The 20,171-nt window shown below is 57.9% G+C and overlaps 1 protein-coding gene across 9 annotated transcripts in view; it reads left to right on the top strand.

The window, feature by feature from the left end:
• HDAC7 (histone deacetylase 7) overlaps positions 1-20,171 on the top strand; it is a 36,206-nt gene that overhangs the window by 7,102 nt on the left and 8,933 nt on the right. For 6 of the 9 annotated variants that reach the window (XM_079774314.1, XM_079774312.1, XM_079774313.1 and 3 more), the window contains 14 exons: positions 8,822-8,872; positions 12,330-12,517; positions 12,621-12,723; positions 13,031-13,142; positions 13,711-13,826; positions 13,964-14,089; positions 14,457-14,548; positions 14,713-14,823; positions 14,961-15,521; positions 15,738-15,908; positions 16,649-16,868; positions 18,519-18,652; positions 18,811-18,931; positions 19,179-19,228. In XM_079774314.1, the coding sequence (XP_079630440.1) occupies positions 12,377-12,517; positions 12,621-12,723; positions 13,031-13,142; positions 13,711-13,826; positions 13,964-14,089; positions 14,457-14,548; positions 14,713-14,823; positions 14,961-15,521; positions 15,738-15,908; positions 16,649-16,868; positions 18,519-18,652; positions 18,811-18,931; positions 19,179-19,228 (2,058 nt within the window). In that variant the 5' untranslated portion in view covers positions 8,822-8,872; positions 12,330-12,376. The remainder of the gene's footprint in view (positions 1-8,821; positions 8,873-12,329; positions 12,518-12,620; positions 12,724-13,030; positions 13,143-13,710; positions 13,827-13,963; positions 14,090-14,456; positions 14,549-14,712; positions 14,824-14,960; positions 15,522-15,737; positions 15,909-16,648; positions 16,869-18,518; positions 18,653-18,810; positions 18,932-19,178; positions 19,229-20,171) is intronic. The other 3 variants (XM_079774308.1, XM_079774311.1, XM_079774307.1) reach the window with 3 other exon arrangements.

Below are 20,171 nucleotides of genomic sequence, written 5' to 3'. Positions count from 1 at the left end.
GTCTGCTGTGCCCATTGCAGAGCTTGGCGGGAGGGCCTTCCTGTAAGGACACAGGGGGAGGCCTGGATGACCTTGGCAGAGCCCTTTCTCCTGCGCAAGGGCTTACAGCTACGTGTAACCTTGGGTACGTGGTTCTCTGTGCCTCAAATTCCTCCATCTGTAACATGAAAATAATAATAGTTTCAGCCTCATGGAGATGCTATAAAGATTAAAGTAAGTAATGTTCACACCGTGCCCGGTATGAAGTCAGTGTACACAGAATATTCGTCATTATTATTAGTGTTATTTTCATATTTTTGAAGGTCAGGGTTAGGGAATGCTGAAGACGCTAAGAACAGAAACTGGGCCCAGCCCCAGTTCACAGGAAAAAATCAGGCCAAATTCTCTGTTCCAGATTCCTCCACCCATAAGGGCCTGGAGCAGCAGGCGTCTGGAGCCAGAAGTCACAGGGTGGACTTCTCTCTCACTTCACTGCCCCCAGCCTTCCCCAGGGAGGTAGGACGCCGGGGACCTGAGGGTCTCGAGTCCAGCTGGCATTGGAGAGGGCCTGGGACGGGACCACCCCGATGGCCCCGATGTGGAGCACCTCGCCAGCATCTGCTGGGGTGACCTTTTGGTTAGCCCCTCCCTGGCAGCTCTTAAGAGGAACATGAGGCAGAGTAGGGATGGAAGGTCAGTGATGTCAGCAGTGAGTATTCCCAGCACAGCGCCCTGGAAGAGGCAGAAGGCATTTCTGTCAGTAAATGACCATTATTCAGCCTGCAGGCATTCATTGAGTAAGTCCTGACTGTGTGCCCAGCCCTGTGCTAGGTCCTCTGTGTGATTCAGGAGAGGCAGAGGACGCTGGGTTGTAGATCACTCAGAACCTCAAAAGACTTGGAGGTGCAAGAATTCAAATGGAGTCAGTGAAAGCCCAGTGGTGTGGGTCTCTGGGAACCAGAGGTTGGGTCTTGACTCTGCAACCCATTGGCTGTGTCAGTTTATATTTGTGTGTGTGTGTGTGTGTGTGTGTGTATTCTGTTTTTATTATTATAGAAGCAGTTTATGTGCGTTGCAGGTAATCAGACAACACGGACAAACAAAAATTAAAAACTAAAAAAACCCCCAAAAAAACGGCGAGCAATCCCAGCTGTCGGAGATCACTGCCACGATACCTCCGTGCACACCTTCCCATTTCCTGACAGGCCTTTATACACCATACCTTTTACCTAAATGAGATTACATTGTGTGTGCTGTGCCCCCGGGCAGTGCTCTCCACCTCCCACTAAGGTCACTTTTCATTTCATCAAATTCCCAGTTGGCCAGAAATTGTTCACATCTGGTTTGTCCAAATCAGTACCCAGGACCAGGCATCTGGCTATTGCATTCCCTGAAGGCTGGGTAAGCACCCTGGCTGGATTTGTGATCTGGAAAAATCCGGCTCACCAAGTCTTAAGGGTAGCCGTGGCCACAAAAGGGAATCATGTCACCTGGAGAATCTGCCCTGAACACTGGCCATCTTCCAAAAATAACAGGCAAAATAAGGGAGCTACCAAGGCCTAAGTGGGATGGCAATCTCCAGGGTATTTACTGTCATTAATATTAATGTGGCTTCCCTGTTAATGCCAGCATTCATCAATAGCTTGTTGCCATTCACAGATTCATACCCATGATGCTCCCAAGCCATGGAACAAGCCAGGATCCCCACTGTGGCCTCTGCCTTCCCCTAACCCAGGTGCAAGGGTGTCAATAGCCCTTTGGCTATATTCTTAGTCCCCAGGAACTTGCCATGAAGGTGGGTGCTCCCTTCTACACTAGTGGGTGCTCCATCCCTTCTACCAGCCCACGGGTGCAGTGTGTGTGTGTGTGTGTGGCCTCAGAGAGAGAGAGAGAGAGAGAGAGAGAGAGAGAGAGAGCGAGCTTGGGACAGCATCTCTTCCCAAGGGAGTTTGCTCACTATAAGGGTGACTTGCTGTGGTTATGCAACCTGCGTTTATATAGGCCCAACAGTTTCCAGAGTGCTTCCACACAGCCTGTGACCCTCCCCTGCAGCCCTGGGAGCTTTGCTTGGTTAGTTAAACCCTGCTGGAGGCAGTGCACAGGAAACAAAATGGTAACATGTACATTGAAAAAGCAGGAAAAATAGAGGATGAAAAAGGGAGTGAAGATGGAGTTGGGGAGTGCCTCCTGGAGGCCAAAAACATGTGAGGGACACATGCAGAGATTATTCTCTGTTTTCGTTTTTGTTGTTGTGGATGTTTTCCGGATGGAAGACCAAGCACACTGTGGGAACATGTTGGCACTGGGAATCACCCCCAGGCCTTCAGAGGCCGGGCCCCAGCTGTGCCCTGTGGCCCCTCAGTGGAGGTGGGTGGAACTAGTTGTGCACACCAGGGTAGTGATTATGAGCTTAGGTTCTGGAGTCCCAGAAGCCCTTCTTGCCATCTGTGTGACCTCAGCGATTTTCCTAATTTCCCCGAGCCTCAGTTTCCTTCTTTGTAAAATGAGGGTGATAATAGTATCTACCTTAATAGGGTTTTGAGGACCAAGCAAGACAGTAAAAGAGAGATGCCTAGTACAGTCACCAGCACACAGTGAACATTTAATACATGGTTGTTGATCATTACTAATGTTAATTATAATATGATAATTATTAACATAACTTAAACTTTTCCCTGGCAGTCTCTGGAGCGGCTGAGTGGCCTCATGGTTGGCATAGGTGAGAGGAGCTGAGGAAGGCCCAGCTTCTGGCTCACGTGCAGCCGGGAGAGGCAGGTGGGCGGGCAAGCAGGAGTGGGGTACACACACCGAGGCAGGGTCTGGCCGTGGAGGGCCCAGAGCGGAGGGAACAACAAGGATGGCAAATGAATGACTATGAGACCTCTGAGGGGGGACGGGGAGGCCCTGAGAGGCAGCCCCAGGCGTGTGGCCTGAGAGAGAGAGAGAGAGAGAGAGAGAGAGAGAGAGAGAGAGAGAGAGAGAAGCACCCCTGTTGGGGCAAGCGCTGGCCCTTGAGAAAGATTGTCTAGGACTGTCTGCTAAGAGGGAGTAGCGGGTTTAAGTGGAGCACCAGGAGGTGGGAGAGGGGGAGAGACCAAAGCAGAAGCTGACAGAACCTCAGCTCTTCTCCTCATGTTACAGTGGGGCTCCCATCTTGACTGCTCGGGATGTTTTGCCTAAGATAGGAATGATGGTGGTTAGACTTTAGGGTGAACTTCCTATCGTAGGGATTGGAGCGACTGGAGCAAGGAGTGAGAGTAGGTGGGAACGTTCATTTTTGAGTGCTTCAGGGCCTGAGGAAGTGGGGCAGTCTGGACCACGGGGCTGGGACGAGGGGAGCCGGCCTGCTCAGGAATTCCCGAAGTGGCAGGGCGGGCCTCCCCTGCTGCAAGAAGGCTGTGGGTGACAGGAAGTGGAGGCTGCCTCCCTGAGCAAGTAGCTCGGCTCTTGCCCTCACACCTTCACAAAGAGCAGGCTGGGAGGACTGAGTGGTGGGTCCCAGAGGCCCCCCGAGGCCGGCAGGGCTTGGAGGAAACCCCGTTTTTCTTTGCTAAGGGACTGGGAGGCTCTCCAGAGAGCGCTAGTCCCGAGAACCGATGGCTGCCCACATTCAGAATGCCCAGTTCCCCCTGCCTTAGGGTCCAGGGGTCTCCATCCATGAGAGGCATGGAGTGGAAGAGGACCTGGGGCTGGGCAAGGAGCCAGGGAGGGCGCTTTTCCCACCCCTGGAGAGCTCAAGCTGCCGCTGCCATGGTTACGTCTGCTTCCTGTTTGATTCATCTCGAACAGCAGAAAGAGGGGGGCGAGGCTCCCAGCTTGGCCACCGCTGCGTGGGGCTGTTTACAACAGCCGCTTGCGGGATTCCCAGAAAGAGACTCCAAAGCGGACATCCTGCGGCTGCAAAATACCCAGGTGTCAAGAGCTAAAAATAGCTGCCACCCGGCCCCAGCGCGGGGAAAGGGGCAGGCTTGCTGCGAAGGCTGGAGGGCCAGCTTTGCGGCTCTCACATCCAGCCTCCTGCTGGTGCACAGCTGCCCAGCCTGCAGAGCTCCAGTCCCCTCGCCTTAGGCTGACAGGAGGCCTGTGTCGTGGCAGCCCCCACGTCCCAGGCAGCTCACCTGGGAGCCCAGCCTCTGCCCCCGTGGGCCGCTGGCCCCTCTGCCTGCACTGTGGACCTTGCTTTGGGATGCTAGTGAAGCGCCTGGAGGGACCTGGGAGCCTCTAGAGAAGGGATATGGCGGAGCACTGGAGAGCAGGGGAGGTGAAGCCGATGCTCCTCCAAGACCAGCCCCGTGTGCCCACACACAGTTTGAAGTCATCGCGTGGAATCTGGGAAGACAACAGTTAGCTGCTTTCCAGAAGCGATTCTTCAGGATTGCCTTCACAGGGCCCAGAGATGGAACAGGCAGCTTCTCCCCTGCAGCCTGCAGCAGGGGTGGGGTTTACTGCTGGTAGGGATCTCTGGGGGCTCTGCGACTTGGCCTGTGCCCAGCTAGGTCCTGCCTTTGCTCTCCCCTTGCTGGCCTGTGGGGAGAAAAAGTGTTGGGGAGCAGTTGGGTGTATTGGTTGAGAACTTGGATTCTGGAGCCCCATGGCCTGGCTCAAGTCCCGGCTCAGCCACTTCCAAGTTACGTGACTTCAGACAACCTTGCTGGGCCTCAGCCTACTGATCTATGTAATGGCAATAAGAACAGTAACCATCTGTGGGTTTGTCATGAGGGTTAGATGAATTAGCACATGCAAGGCACTTAGAGCAACTCCTGGCATACAGTCAAGTGTTAGTTTACAAAAGTTCAGATGGAAGAGAAAGCGATGAGACTGGTTGGGAGAGGCATGGGATAAACGAGGGAGCTGGGGACTGTGTCTGGGAGAAAATGGACGGTGGTAGAGGAGAGGAGGATGAAATGCTTGTGCCAGAGGGGCTGCAGGCAAGTTCAGGAGCAAGCAGTAGTATTGATCACAGCCATTAAGGCAGCACCAACCACATGCTTGGTGCTTCACGCACAGCACGGTTAATCTCAGATGACTTGCTCCCACGCAGATATTCTTAGCCGCTCGTTACAGGGGCAGCTGAGGCTTGACCAGGTTACATTGTGTCCCTGGCTCTCCCTGCTGGTCACTGAGGGAGTCAGAGTTTGAAGCCAGGTCCATCTGACTTCAAAGCCAACGTCCTCTACTCTGAGGACCCTCACTTCCATGACTTCACGTGGCAGGAGTTTCCAGGCAGCTTCCACTCCCTGGGCTCTGGGTAATTCTGAGCAATAGGCGGCTTCGTGCCAAGAAAATTAGTAAGAGAATTTCTGGAAGGGAGACTCAAGAAACTGTCAAAAAGGGTTGATTCTAGGGAAGTTCAAGGGAGTTGGGTGAGTGAGAAACTTTGTTTTATACTTCTTGAGGCTCCTTGAAACTGTGTTAGTATCTGTAAGTAGCATTTTTTTAATTTTAAAAAAAAGTGTGCTTTATTTTAAACTCCTTGAGAGTGAGAACCAGATTTCATTCCTATTTCCATCTCTTCAACCCCCACATGAGTGACCTCACATGGAGGTCCTAAGTACCTGTGTCTGGGATCGACTTTTTGGGTTTTCCCTGCATTTGGTCTGATCTGGCCTGGCTGTGCCACTGACCTGCCAGGTGACCGTGACCTAGCCCCTTTCCCTCTGTCGTCCCTCCTCTGTGTTAGCCTGAACAGTCCCTAAAGCCCACAGTTCCTAAAGTTCTCAGACTCTGTGACCTGAGTGCCTTCAAGAAGAGCTTCTCCGTGCTCAGCCCTCGCTGTGTCAGAGACGTCTGGCAACCATGCTGTTCTTTCTTGTGTTGGTTTATTTGGGGATCTTCCTGAAGCCATTTCACCCCGCAGTGTTCCTCTTCTCTGCCAGCCAGATACGGAGTCAAGCCTGGTCCCGCCTGTGTCAGAGCTGCAGCGTGGGGCGGGCAGGGGTCGGCCCGGACCTGGCACTTGGCCTACCGCTGCTGCTGCCTGCTCTCCTCTGGCTGCTGGGCCTGGACCTCCTTAGCTGGTCAGGAGACCAGGCATGTGGAACCGCTTAAGAAAGGTTTTGGCGGTGTTGGGAGGAGGCTTCTGGGTGGCAGTGCTCCTCGGGAAGCCCTGTCCCTGACCGGGGCCTGCCACACTGGGGAGCAGGTGATCAGGCAGGCTCAGCTTTCTGCGGGGCAGGTAAGGGCCCAAGGCAACAAGGTAGGAGGGCAGGGCAGCTCGGGCAGGTGCCCAGGGACAGAAGAATGGCCTTTGTGTCTGCTCTGGAGGTTGCTGAGGGCCGGGGTGGACCACCGGAGCAGGATTTCTGGGGCTCTTTGGTTCTGGATGAGAGCTGGTGTTCTGGTTTGGGGAGGTGACTCGGTAGGCCCAGTGCCTTGGTGCTGAGTAAACTGCCTCTTCAGCCTGACTACAGCTGCTTCCCAAGATGGTAGAAATGGGAGGCAGCCAGGATTCCGAAAAGGAGAGGTCCCCACCTGGCCAGGAGATGTGTGGAGAAGGATCCAGCCCTGTGAAGCATTCTCGGTCCCTCCGGTCCAGTCACTCCTGATCTTATTACAGTTAGACCCCACATTCGTGGTAACAGTGCTCTGAGAGGGGCCGAGGAGAAGAGGGGTCCCCTGCGTTATCCCCAAGCCTGGGATGCAGGATGTTCACTTTCTGGTTTCAGTTCAACCACTGACTGTGTCCCTTTTAATAGCTTTCCTCCCTCTGGGACACAGGAAAGCTGTTCCCGGGATCTTTTCTCTATTGTTCTGGGCTCTTCTGAACTCGGAGGTTGTCAGCACGGAGCCAGGGAGTTAGGGGAGAAGCAGAACTTTTTTCCAGGAATTGCTTTTGGAAGCAGCCCCTGTTGGCAACACACACACACACACACACACACACACACACACACACACACCCTTTTTCTGAACAGAATTTAGACCATCAATCAGCATCACAGAACATCCCTTTGGGGCCAGGCAGCAAACACTACAGAGTTCAGGGCCATTAATTTTTCTCCTATCCACAAAGTGCAGGGTGTCCAGAATCCGTAGTTCCCAGGGGAGTGAAGCGCAGAGAACCGGGTTCAGTTCCAGCGCGTGAAGGCTGCTGACCAGGCCTCAGGCAGGGACCCACTGAGGTAGGAGAGAATTCCCCAGAGGCAGGGACTCCAGGCCTGACATGGCCTCTGAGAGTGTACCCCGGAGCCTGGTTCAGAAACCTGTCTTGGGGGACCAGGTCCTGCAAAAGAAAGAGGAGGTCCTAAGAGAATTTGGGATAGGGGTTTCCGTGTCCTGGGATGGAGAGGCTGCCTCCCACACCAGTGTTCCTTGGGGCTCACAGACCTTGAGAAATGTGCATGCCCTGTCCCAGGCAAGGGGCCAGGAGAGAGCCATTATGTTCCATTCACCGGTGTCCGCCGTGTGCCCAGCAAGGTGTTAGGTGCAGACGGGCAGGGCTTACACACGACACCCAGAGACCATGATTAATGGAGTGTGCAGGTGGTGGACACAGAATGGCTGCTCTGGGGAGCCAGGAGAGGTCAGGGTGAGCTTCAGGAGGACATGGGCTTGGACTGGACTCCACAAGGTGGGCAGAATTTGAATAGGTGGAGTGGTGTTTCCCTCCCAAACATTGCCATTCGAAGCTCGGGCCCTGGTGAGGGAAGCCAGTTGGTGGGAGTCTCTGTGCCTGGAGCTGCCCCCTCCCCCAGCGCCTGCCTGCAGGGAGTTCTCCTTTTCAGCTTTGGAAGAGGAACTGGCTGCCCCTTCGACACAGCCCAAAGAGCAGCGCTCCCCAGTTGTCCTCCAGAAAATAGTCCTGTGCCTAAGGAGGGCTCCTGTGTGGCCACCAGCCGCCCCCTCCCAGCTTTCCAGTCCTGGCCTCCTGTCTCTCGACCCTGAGCTGGGACAGCAGGCGGGAAAGTGTCCACTTTGGACAGGTGGCCTCGGACTCACCTTGTCTTCCCCCACCCCATGGTCTCTCTACTCCTCAGGGCCTCCCTGCTGCTCACCAGCTCGGGCCCTACCGTGCGTTTCATGGGTTCCGAATGGGATGGGTCTGAGCTGGGCTGAGGAGGCTGGGGCAGGTGGCCATTGCCAGAAGGAAACACTTCTGTTACAACTTATTCAAGAAAAAGGCTGAGCAGTTCTTTCTCGGGGGGCGGGGGGGGGGGGGGGGAACTGGCTGAAGGGCGCAGGCTGGAGCAGGAGGAGGAAAGGGGTACCTACTATGGGGTCCCTGGGCTGCGCATTCCAGACCCATCACTTTACAGCGCCCACCAGGCCTGACTTGACCTCTAGGCCATGACCTAGTCCCTCCCCCACTGTGAAGCCTCTTTTCCAAGCCGCCGCTGCCTCCTCCTCCTCCGTCCCCCCCCCCCCTCCTCCTCCTCCTCCCTCTTGGCATCTTCAACAGGTCTCACCAGCCCTGCTGTCCCACCTCCAGCCCCACCTCACCTCCCAGCCCTCTCCTTTCCCTTGGGGCTATGGGAGCCTGGGCCCAGGGAAGATTGTATCTGAGCACATTGGGAGGGCTGAGGGCATTGTTGGGTGAACCGGGGCCTCCCTGGGTTCCTGCTGTGGCCTGAGCTCCCGCAGGGTGAGATATCTGAGTCGCTTAGTAGACTGGATGAGGAAGAGGGAGCTGAGGATCGCTGTCATCCGGCATGGGGATTTGAGGAAAGGAATAGGATGGAGTCTTCTCTTTTTGGTGAGCCTCTGTTGGAGGTGCCAGGTTTTGGAGGGCTCAAGCTGGAGGGGGGCCCCCTGGAGAGGCAGGGGCCGGCCTGGCTTGGATATTTTCCCTCCCTCTTCCTTGCCCCCTTCCCGCAGCCCCTTCACTCCATCTCTCTTCTCTCTACAGATGGGACCCAGGTGACCCCGGGTGCCCACTGCCCCAGTCCCCCAGGCACAGGTAAGCATCAGTCCTGCGGGAGGCTGGGTGGGAAGTGGGAGCTGAGGGTGGAAAGGACATGAGACGGGCGAGTAGCTGAGCAGTGGTTGGGCAGGGGAGCTGGCTGGTCTGCCACGGAGTCAGGAGGTTGGGGTTCTGGGGGAGAGGGTGAATTGGGGTTGCATGGGGAAAGGGTGAGGAGTGGAGATAAAGAGGCCGCTCTGGATCCAGGCCAGCCCCAGTGCTAGGAAGCACGACAGGAAGAGGAAAGGCAGGATGCAGTGAAACAGGAAGGCAAGTAGGAAGCTCATATTTATACTCGGGCCCCTGCCTCACGTCAGGCTCATGTTCTTGGTTGTTGGCTCGTTCTGTCCTCACGCCCCCCTCTAAGGTGGCATGGCAGCTCTTGCAGGATGGAGGATGCCTTGTGCTGCTCAGGTAGGAGGGGAGGGACCCCTCTTCCTGGCTCTCTCATCTCCCTTGCCTCCTAGTAGGCTGCACTGAGCGAGGGGGGGAGTGGACTTCCTGCTGCTGCTCTGGTTAGGACATGCCTGTGGGCTGGGGCTGAGGCTGGATGAGGGCTCCCTTACTTCAGCCAGGATCCACTGAGGACCTACTAGGTACATACCTGACGCCAAATAGTTACACATGGCAGGGAGAAATGAAGGCCTCTTTGCATCCGTCCTGGCTGTCCAAAAGCTTACGGGTAGGTTGGGGAGATAGGACACAAAGCGAGAAAAATAATAGCAGACTGCAATATGTGACCAGTGCCAAATGAGGGGACATCTGGTTAATGTGTTGATGATCCATTCATTCAAGAAACATTAAATTCACCATCTATTACTATTTAGTCTTCAGAAATGTGTAATTTTCTAAAAATTAAATACAGAAATTAGAAAAAGAAAAACTAACCCCGTCTCTGTGCCAGGGGCACCTTCCTATGCATTTTTTGGGGGGATACAGAGATGTATTCATTGATTCAGCCAGTGTTTATTGGGTGCCTATCACGTCCTAGGCACTGTTCTGGGTTCTGGGACAGGGAGCAATAAGCAAAACCAATCCCTGCCCTTGGGGCTTCACTCAGACCACGCAGTGCTTGTGGGCACAGGACTGGGAACGTCATTGCAATCCACGTGGCACCGGGCTGGGTCCAGGGAAGAGGGAAGATTCTAGCTGGGCTTGGAAGGAAGGGTAGGACCTGGAAAAGCAGAATTGAAGAGAGAGGACAGCACCAGGAGGGGGACGTTGTACGCAACACTCAGAGGACAAAAGGCACATGGGCTTGTGACGGGATGGGAGCCGATGGCTGAGGTGGAGGATTTATGTTCAGATGTAGGAGAAAAGGTGAAAGAAGCAGGGTTAGCACCAGACGGTGCAGACCTCCACATGCTGAATCGCCCTGCAAGCCATTCCCAGGGTTTTAGACAGAGCCATTTCCAGAAGATTTCTGCTCTGGACCCTGGAGGTGCTGGGAGTGAGGGATGGGGCTGCTCACGGTCCGTGTGTGGCCGAAGCCACCAGCTGCAAGCCCTCTTGCATCACCAGGCGAGGCACCCCAGGAAGCCGGGACACCAGATGAGGAAGAACTGAGACCCTTCCTGGGGCAGGAGTGGGTTGGCAGTGGAGGCCCAGAGTGACCTGGTTCCCCGGATGGATGCATGAACCAGGGGTCCGGGAATCAAAGCTGTGCGTTGCCCGTGACGGGCTGCATCTGGGTGCACAGCCATCCTTTCCGGGCTTCTGACACCTGCTCTGCCCCTCTCTCTGTCCATTCCATGGCGAGAGGATGTGAGAGCAGGTGCCCCTCAGCCTCAGCCTACTGAGGCCCCTCTGTGCCCGGTGAGAAACACGCACCAGGGGAGGCAACTGGCTGAGAGTCACTGGGAAGGTGGAGCTGGAACGCTGGCCTCGGCAGGACCAGAACCCATGCCCTCAGTCTGCTCGGAGCTGGGTGGCCTTTACCTGAGCCTCCTTTTCCTTATTTGGGCTAAGAGAAGAGTGACAACCACCTCCCAGGGCCTATGGTGGTGATGAGGTGAGAAGGTTTTGCAGCCACACGTGCACATGTGCTACAGAGGCTCGGACAGTGACTAGTCATGGCTGAGCTGGGCCTGGAGGCCGTGTTTCCTGGCTCCCCGGCTGGTGCTTTGCCACAGCGCCGTCAGTCCCCCGCAGCCTCGGGCCCCGAGGACAGCCTGGGGCTGCCCTGCTGGGGATTGCTCGGCACTCGATGAGCCGAAGCAGGCCTCTCCGGAAAGGCTTCAGTGCTCTGTGCTCTGAGGGCACCTGCTCCCGCCCCTGTCTGCCTTCACTTCTCCGTAGCATCTCTGGCTGCTCAGCCCAACCCGGCTCAGCTGGCTGTGCGGGTGAACCTGGTCCGGCAGCTAGTTATAAATAGCCCCTGCACCCACAGCCTTGGCAGGGTGCTCCTGGCGTGGGTGCAGAGGACACTCGAGAAGAGGCACCTGAGTCGCGTCCTCATCAGTGCTGGCCCAGAGCTGGGGTGAGGGCACCCGAGAGCAGGCTCCATGGGCACACGGGCTGTGCAGCCCTTGGGTGGTGGCCAGGGCTTGGCTGCAGGTTGGAGGCACCGCTTCTTTTTTTTTTTTAATCCTCACCTGAAGGTATTTTCTCCATTGATTTCTAGAGAGAGCGGAAGGGAGGAGGGAGCGAGAGAGAAAAACATCGATGTGAGAGACACAGTGATTGGCTGCCTCATACATGGGCCTTTACTGGGGCTGGGGAACGTGCAACCAAGCTACATGCCCTTAACTGGAATTGAACCCGAGACCCTTCCTTTGGTCCACGGGTCAACGCTCTAACCACTGAGCAAACTGGCCCGGGCGAGGCATCGCTTCTTTATCCTATGGCCTGCGTTACAGTAGGGAGGGTGATGACTGAGAGGGCCTTTGAGGCCCTTTGGGGTTGGAGGCTGAATAAAGGGGGGCTGTGCACCTGTCTGATCTCTGTCTTTGAGCCCAGCTCATTGGGGGCAAGTGGGTCAAATCCTCATTCCAGGTGGGCAGAAGGGAAGGAGAGAGCAAGGCCCAGAATGTACCGCCAAAGTGGTAACTAAAGAAGGGAGGAGGGTAGGTGTCAGTTTGGAGTGGGGACCAGGCAGGAATTACTAAGGGAGGTGAGGCATAAGGATCAGCTCCTCTCAGCTGTTTCTAGATCCCCACCATCCCAGCCTCCCGTCTTTTAGTGGGAAAGCAGTATGCTCAGAGTCAGAGGCTCAGTTCGAACCCCACAAGCGATAGACCACCCAAGGACAGTTGAGATCACATCCTTACTCCTGGGAGAAATGGAGTTGAAAATACCTACCTTCTAGGACCACGGTGAGGATGGAGAGAGGAAAAGGCCCCTAAAGCATGTTTTGTTTTGAGTCACATGAGCCTTGAAGGCGGCCATGAGGCTGGGACCTGCCCCTGCGTACAGACTCTTCAGCTGACTCTGCTTCCCTGCTGTGTGTCCTCAGGCTGCCCCAGGCCCCTCGCCGACACGCCAGGCCCTCAGCCCCAGCCTATGGACCTGCGGGTGGGCCAGCGGCCCCCGGTGGAGCCCCCACTGGAGCCCGCGCTGCTGGCCCTGCAGCACCCCCAGCACCTGCACCACCACCTCTTCCTGGCAGGCCTGCAGCAGCATCGCTCGGTGGAGCCCATGAGGGTAAAGATACGAGCTCAGCTCCCAAGCCCCCTCTCTCCCTTCATCCCCTCCCCCCCAGACCCTGTCCCAGCCCTTAACTCCTTGCCCCTTCCTGGACGGCCAGCCCTGCCCACAGCTCTCCATGGACACGCCGATGCCCGAGTTGCCGATGGGGCAGCAGGAGCAAGAGCTGCGGCAGCTTCTCAATAAGGACAAGAGCAAGCGAAGTAAGGATGGAGGCCTCCCGCCTGTGTGCATGGCCCAGCCACCTGGGCACAGCAGGGCTGGGGTGGCAGTGACGCCAGCTCAGGTCTCCCTCTGCTTGCTGGGCTCTGCCTGTGAATGTACTAGTAGGTGGGGTAGAAATGGGGGGGGTCTGAGGTGGGACCTCGGGCTTGGCTCTTGCCTGAGGAATCCTGGGTCACCTTGTACTATACTAGGGGTGTGGAAAGGCAACGGGCAGAAAATGTGCAGGCCGGCCTCCTGTCCGCCCACTCCAGCCCCACTCGGGGTCCCCCCCCCCCCCGCCCGCAGGCGCCGTGGCCAGCAGTGTAGTCAAGCAGAAGTTGGCAGAGGTGATTCTGAAGAAACAGCAGGCAGCCTTAGAGAGGACAGTCCATCCCAGTAGCCCCAGCATTCCCTACAGGTAACGCCCTCTCCCCCCTGTTCCCTCCTGTCCCTGCCATGCCCTCGCCTCCCTATAAGTCCACCTGTGAGCACTCATTTACCCTCTCCCAGCTGCTTATCACCTGATCCGTATGCCTCACCTCCCTTGGTAATTCCTGCCCGGTCCCCTCTCCCAACTGACACCTGCCCTCCTCTCTTCTTTAGTTACCTCCCCACCCCCCACCCGAGGCTTCCATCTTTGTGCACACACACCCACCCACCCTGGCTTTCTTCTTCCACACAAGTCCCTTCTCTTGTTTGTGTCGCCCCTAAGCACAAAAATGTCCTGGTTCCTAGAGCAGGTTCCTCTCCGGGGAGACGGTCCCCAGTGTGTCTGGGACCCTGGCTGCTGGTAGGGTGGGTGGCCCGCTGCTGCCACCTGGAGATGGCCCCTGTTCCTGCCAGGCCCCCACTGCCCACCCTGCTGGCTGCCCTCCCCTGGCCGGTCCGGTGGCCATGCTGAGCAAGGGGCCTCTGTGGAATGAGGTTGCTGCCAGGCCTCTGGGCACCCCCGTCCCTCTGAAGCGGCCTTGGCACTCACCCCACAGGACTCTCGAGCCCTTGGAGACGGAAGGAGCTGCCCGCTCCATGCTCAGCAGCTTCCTGCCTTCTGTTCCCAGCCTGCCCAGTGACCCCCCAGAACACCACCCTCTGCGTAAGACAGGTGAGTGCGACAGGCAGGCGGGGACCCCTCCGGGAGTTAGGGGGAAGGCCTTGAACATGGGGTGACCGGGAGGGAGGGCTAATGGGCAGAGGGGAGGAGGGTGGGTGTGGGGCCAAGTAATGCTGGGGCTCCCACAGTCTCTGAGCCCAACCTGAAGCTGCGCTACAAGCCCAAGAAGTCCCTGGAGCGGAGGAAGAACCCGCTGCTCAGAAAGGAGAGCGCCCCTCCCAGCCTCCGGCGGCGGCCTGCCGAGACCCTCGGAGGTGAGGGCCAGCAGCGGGGCCCGGGCGCAGGCAGGGGTGACTGATCTTGTCCTTTTGGGGGAGGTCCCACCAAGATGGGTCCCTTCCTCAGGGTGACCACGGGTGCTTGTACAGGTGTGCCCTACACACTTGCCAGGGGTGAGTTGGGGCGGGAAGCCAGCCTCTGCTCTGTTGGCTAAGCTGCCCAGGAGAGGTGCCTGAAAAAAGCGTGCAAAGGCCCTGGAGACTAGTGGTGGCCTGCCTGCTTCCTGCCCTTCTGGGAGGCAAGCAGGAAGCTGAGGCGGCCCCCTTGGCTACTGGCTACTCGGGTCTCTGACTGTGCCTCCCTCTCCCCCGCCCCCCCGCCCCCCCCCCCCCGGCTCCCCAGACTCCTCCCCCAGTAGTAGCAGCACACCTGCGTCAGGGTGCAGCTCTCCCAATGACAGCGAGCACGGCCCCAACCCCATCCTGGGCTCGGAGGTAAGGCCCTGCTGGGTGGACTCTCAGGGGCAGTTCTGAGGCTCAGTCTTCCTCTCAGCAGGGGCCCTGGGGCTGCGGGGCTGCTGGGGCTGGGTGTTCTGGGGAAGGCGTGCCCAGGGGTGGAGGTCTGGGACCAGTGACCCCTGCCCTGCTCCCCACGGCAGGCGCTCTTGGGCCAGCGGCTGCGGAGGCAGGAGACCTCTCTGGCCCCGTTCGCCTTGCCGACAGTGTCCTTGCTGCCCGCAATCACACTGGGGCTGCCCGCCCCTGCCAGGGTGAGTGGCTGTGGCGCCCTCCCACATGCCAAGTTCCCCAGCTCCCTTGACTCCCTTCTGCTGCCTCACCCATCGCCTTCACTGTCCTCTCTGCTGGAACCTGCTCCCCTGTGACCCCCTCCCCGCCTCTCCCCCAGGCTGATGGTGACCGCAGGACCCATCCAACTCTGGGCCCTCGGGGGCCAGTCCTAGGGAGCCCCCATGCTCCCCTCTTCCTGCCCCCTGGCCTGGAGTCCGAGGCTGGGGGCACCATGCCCTCTCGCCTGCAGCCCATTCTCCTCCTGGATCCCTCAGTCTCTCACCCCCCCCTGCTGACTGGTGAGTCCTGCTGCTTCCCCAGGGGAGGGGCTGGATCCCTGCACCCTGGTAAGGGCCGACCCCCTCCGCTGCCCCATCTTTCTGTGCATCTCCCTGCTGGGTCCTGCCCCCCTCCCGTGCCCTTGCTTCTTTCCATTCTTCCCCATGGTTCCCCCCTTATGCCACCCCCCACGTTCTTTCCAGTGCCCGGGTTTGGGCCCCTGCCCTTCCACTTTGCCCAGTCCTTACTGACCACCGAGCGGCTCTCTGGGTCAGGCCTCCACTGGCCGCTGAGCCGGACCCGCTCAGAGCCTTTGCCCCCAAGCGCCACCGCCCCCCCATCACTGGGCCCCCTGCAGCCCCGCCTGGAGCGGCTCAGCCCTCACGTCCAGCTGATCAAGGTGAGGGGAACTGGGGAGGGGAGGTGGAAGGGTTGCTTCACTGGGCCCACGGGGGCTGAAAGAAGAAGGGAGGATTTGGAAGGGCAGGGATCTGGAGGGCCGAGAGCTACTTGGCCAATGGCATCCCAGCCAAATAAATGGCCACCCAGCCCACCACGTCCCACCCCACACCCCACCCTCCAGCATGGCTTCTCAGCGGGCCTCTTCCCTCCCCAGAGGTCAGCCAAGCCGAGTGAGAAGCCCCGGCTACGGCAGATACCCTCGGCTGAGGACCTGGAGACGGATGGTGGGGGAGTGGGGCCCCCGGGGGATGACAGCCTGGCATGCAGGGGGTCGAGCTCGGGGCAGCATGAAGCCAGAGGCCCTGTTCTCCAGCAGCACCAGCAGGTATGGCAGTGCCCGAGTGCCCCTCAGAGGTGTAGTTGGTTAACGCGGGGGCCTGGCATAGACGGAAGGGAGGGAGATAGGCTATCAGTGCGGGGAACAGCTCTGAGACCCGTGGTTGTCCGCCAGATCCACACACACACACAGGCGCACACGGTGCATGTATGCATGCAGGCACACTTGCACTTACACATGCACTCCAGCAGCGTGCCAGGCTCTGGGTGAAGCGTGTCCCTTGTCCAGCAGTGGGACTAGCCTTGGATGGAGCCATACACCTGCCTCTCCCAGTGCTTCTCCCCGGGCGGGACCAGTTGTACTGTGTCCAGGAAGGTGCCTAGGGCAGGAAGTGGGCAGAGCCAGGCTCTAGCTCACTAACCAGGCGCTCTCACCTGTGAGTCAAGCCATGGGGTCAGCATTTGCTAGGGCTGCTGTCCCCATGTCCTCGGGCAGGTGCACGGACCTTATCCCTGCAATCCCTCACCTGGGTTCTGGCTTTGGAGTCCCGAGGGCCCAGGGAGCTCAGGGGAATGGGCTGGTCAGTCTGAGGTGCAGACCTTTGGGGGCTAGTGGGAGTAGGGAGCTTAGAGTCAAAGGCCGGAGCCTGGCTGGGAGGCAAGACTAGAGGCATCACCCCTGGAATCACGCCGGAAAAGGGGCCTGTTTGGAGGTTTCCGAGACATTGGGCAGAAGCACAGGGAGCAGGATCCTGAGAACCTGGAGACTGAGGCCCCTGTGTCCCGCAGGTGTTCCTCTGGGAGCAGCAGCGACTGGCCGGACGCCTGCCCCGGGTAGGCACTGGGGACTCTGTGCTGCTCTCCCCGGCCCAGGGCGGTCACCGGCTCCTGTCTAGGACTCAGTCATCCCCAGCTGCACCTGCCTCACTGCCAACGCCGGAGCCCCCCAACCAGGCCCGTGTCCTGCCCAGCTCAGAGGCCCCCGCCAGGACCCTGCCCTTCACCACAGGTAAGTCCTGGATTAGAGTGGGGCAGAAGGAAGGGCTTGGGACACACAGAGGCTCGGGCACGGGTCCATGTCTGCGTCGCAGTACCACTCAGGACGAGGCCACAGCGCACTTTCTTGGTCTCGTGATGCCCACACAGCATCTGTGAAGCAGGGGAATAGGTGGTGGTTCTCGTTTTACACACGAGAAGACCAGGCTCAGGAAATCTAAGGTGACAAGCTTGTGGTCAAATAGCAAGCTGGCAGACGGGGCTAAGAATTGTCGGGAGCTCCTGACAACTAGTTCAGGCCTTTCAAAAATGACATCTATTGGTTTTGCTCTGCTTGGAAAAAGAGCTCAAAAGCATTTTAGAAGCTTTGCCCGGCCAGCATGGCTCAGTGGTTGAGCATCGACCTATGAACCAGGAGGTCACATTTTGATTCCCGATCAGGGCACATGCCTGGGTTGCAGGCTTGGTCCCCAGTGCGGGGCGTGCAGGAGGCAGCCAATCAATGGTTCTCTCTCATCATTGATGTTTCTATCTCTCTCTCCCTTATCAATAAAAAATACTTTATTTTTTTTTTTTTAAAAAAAAAGCATTTTAGAAGTTTTGAAAAATGCAGGAAAAGCATAAAAATCGCCAATCAGTATCCCACCACCCAGAGGTAGCCACATTGCTCTATTCTGTCTTTGTCCTGGTCACCTGTACACACACAACACCATATGTACCACAGACACAGTACCCCGCTTTACTCAGTTAACATATTACGAACACTTTGTGATAAAATTAATTTTCAGAAATGAGGTTTTTATAGTGTTCCAGCATAGTACTTTATTTTTATTTAAAGACTAGAGGCCCAGTGCACGGGGGTCCCTCAGCCTGGCCTGCGCCCTCTCGCAGTCCGGGATCCCTCGTTCCTTACCTGCATTGAGCAGCTGCCCCCTGGTGGTCAGTGCACATCATAGCGACTGGTTGTTCTGGTCGTTCCACTGCAAGGTCACTTAGGCTTTTATTATATATATTTCTTACTGGTTGGGCAGTTAGATGGTTACTCATTTTTCCTCATTTGAATTTCTTTGTGCCTACACCTTCATTCATCCCTGGGACTGTTTTCCAAGGGTCAGTCTCAGGGAGTGGCATCCCTGGGTCCAGTGGTGTGAGAATTCTGAAGACCCTGGCATCCTAGACTTGCTGAAAGGGACTGTCCCACTGGCAGTGCACGGGGCCTTCCTAGGTGTTCGCTGATCAAGCTGAAACAGACCCTCCCCAAAACAGCATCTGTCTTGTAACATGGCCCCGTGTCACTCTGGGCCTCCCCGCTCCCAGTTTTGGAGTTTCTGTGGAATTCTTTCTCCTCTGACTCCTCCTATTTGAGTCAGTACATCCAGTGTGAGAGCCCAACATCGGGCCTCCCTTTGTTAGGCTCTGAGTTCTTGATGTCGTGGAAAGGTAGTGGCCATGTGAGGAGGATCCGTGTGTCGGGAAGGTGGGGCTGAGTTGGTGTGCATGTGAGGTGGTGAGGCTGCCTGGGTGAGCAGCCGGGGGTGTGAATTCATGGGAAGGGCCAAGGTGTAGGATGGGGTGTGGGGTGTGTGTGCCAAGCTTGGTTCCATGTGGGGGGGGGGCACTGGGGACTCCCTGGGGTCCTGACTCTGACCCCCGCTGTCCCCAGGGCTGGTGTATGACTCGGTCATGCTGAAGCACCAGTGCTCCTGTGGGGACAACAGCAGGCACCCCGAGCACGCGGGCCGCATCCAGAGCATCTGGTCCCGGCTGCAGGAGCGGGGGCTCCGAGGCCAGTGTGAGGTGAGGAGGTGGGTGGGGGCTGTGGAGTTGGGAGGTCAGAGTAATGGAAGGGAAGGGGCCGAGGGCCTAGAGCCAGAGGAGATGAAGGAGTAGGCGGGTGGTGGTAATGGCAGGGGAGGGCAAGCAGGGCCTCAGGAGCTCCGTGGGCCCTTCCTCAGTGTCTCCGAGGCCGGAAGGCCTCCCTGGAGGAGCTGCAGTCGGTGCACTCCGAGCGGCACGTGCACCTCTACGGCACCAACCCGCTCAGCCGCCTCAAACTGGACAACGGGAAGCTGGCAGGTAGGGCCCAGCGGCGTCTGGGACCCTCGTACCTCCGCCGGCTCATCTCGCCTACCCATCCCAAATCTCTCGGGTCCCAGCTCTGCCAGCATCCTTGACATCCCCACACCTCCCCTGGCCCCTCTGCTGCACATCCCCTCACCTGTGCACCCACCCTGGCCCTCGTTCCAGGGCCTCCCTGTGTCCTGGCCAGGCCAGAGGCTGCCAGGGTTCAGCTCCCACACCCCTGGCCTCTCTCTCTCCACAGGGCTCCTGGCACAGCGGATATTTGTGATGCTGCCCTGTGGTGGGGTTGGGGTAAGTGTGCCCGGGGTTCTCGAGCAGGCATTGCCACGGGCTCTCAGGCCTCCTTCCCATTCCCCCAGGCCCCACCCTGCCTGCTTGTTCTTGTGGTTCTGCCAGACCCGATGGGCCAGGGACTTTCCCATAATGCCCCTCTGCTGGCTAGAAGCGCCTTATGGGCAGGTGTGTCCTCAGCCCACCAGTATCTCCTCAGTGTGGAGCCTGTGCCTCACACTTAGAAGGTGCTTGGTAAATGTTGAGTGAGGCTCAGAGAGCAGGGCCAAGATCATCTCCCTTCATAAGACCCCAGGGGTCGGGACTGGCCATTCACCGAGTGAGCCCCAGGCAGAGTCGGGGCCGCCTGGGCTGGGACTGTGGGGTGCCTCCGTTGTCCTTGGGGACTCAGGCACTCCCCTCCCACTCCCCACGTTGCTCCCTCCCTCCTCACACTGCGTGGGGGCTTCCTGCCTCCCTAGCAGTGCCCGCCTTGCCTAAAAGGTCCCTGCGGTGGTTGCCCGGCCAGGTGTGGAGGCAGGGGATGGAGGCCTGGTTCTGGAGGGAAAGGGGAGCTGTAGCTGGGGGGACTGTTGGGAGCCAGTCAGCGCCCTATTCACAACTTCCCATTTCTTGCCACTTTCTGATTTTTCCAACTGTTTTTGCTTCTGTTTTCTCCTCCCTCCTCTCCCTCTCTCTCTGTCTCTCTCTCTTTCTCCAGCCTCTTGAGACTCTCTCTGCCTTCCTCGCCTCTCTTGGTCCGCCTCGCCCTCCCCATCTCCCCATCATGCCCCCCGGCCCCTCCCTAGCCTTGAGGCCCAGGGACTGGGTTTGGGGGGCCTCCCAGCCTGGGCTAGGGGCCCTGAGTGGAAGACAGTGGTGCAGACGGCCCCTCGAGCTCCGACGTCCCGCAGGGCCTGAGCAGAGCCAGCTGGGGCTTAAAACCCCCTCCAGGCCCAAACCC

Source organism: Cnephaeus nilssonii (assembly GCF_951640355.1).
Source record: "Cnephaeus nilssonii genome assembly, chromosome: 6".
Lineage (NCBI taxonomy): Eukaryota > Metazoa > Chordata > Mammalia > Chiroptera > Vespertilionidae > Cnephaeus > Cnephaeus nilssonii.
This window is presented reverse-complemented; position numbering and strand designations above follow the sequence as displayed.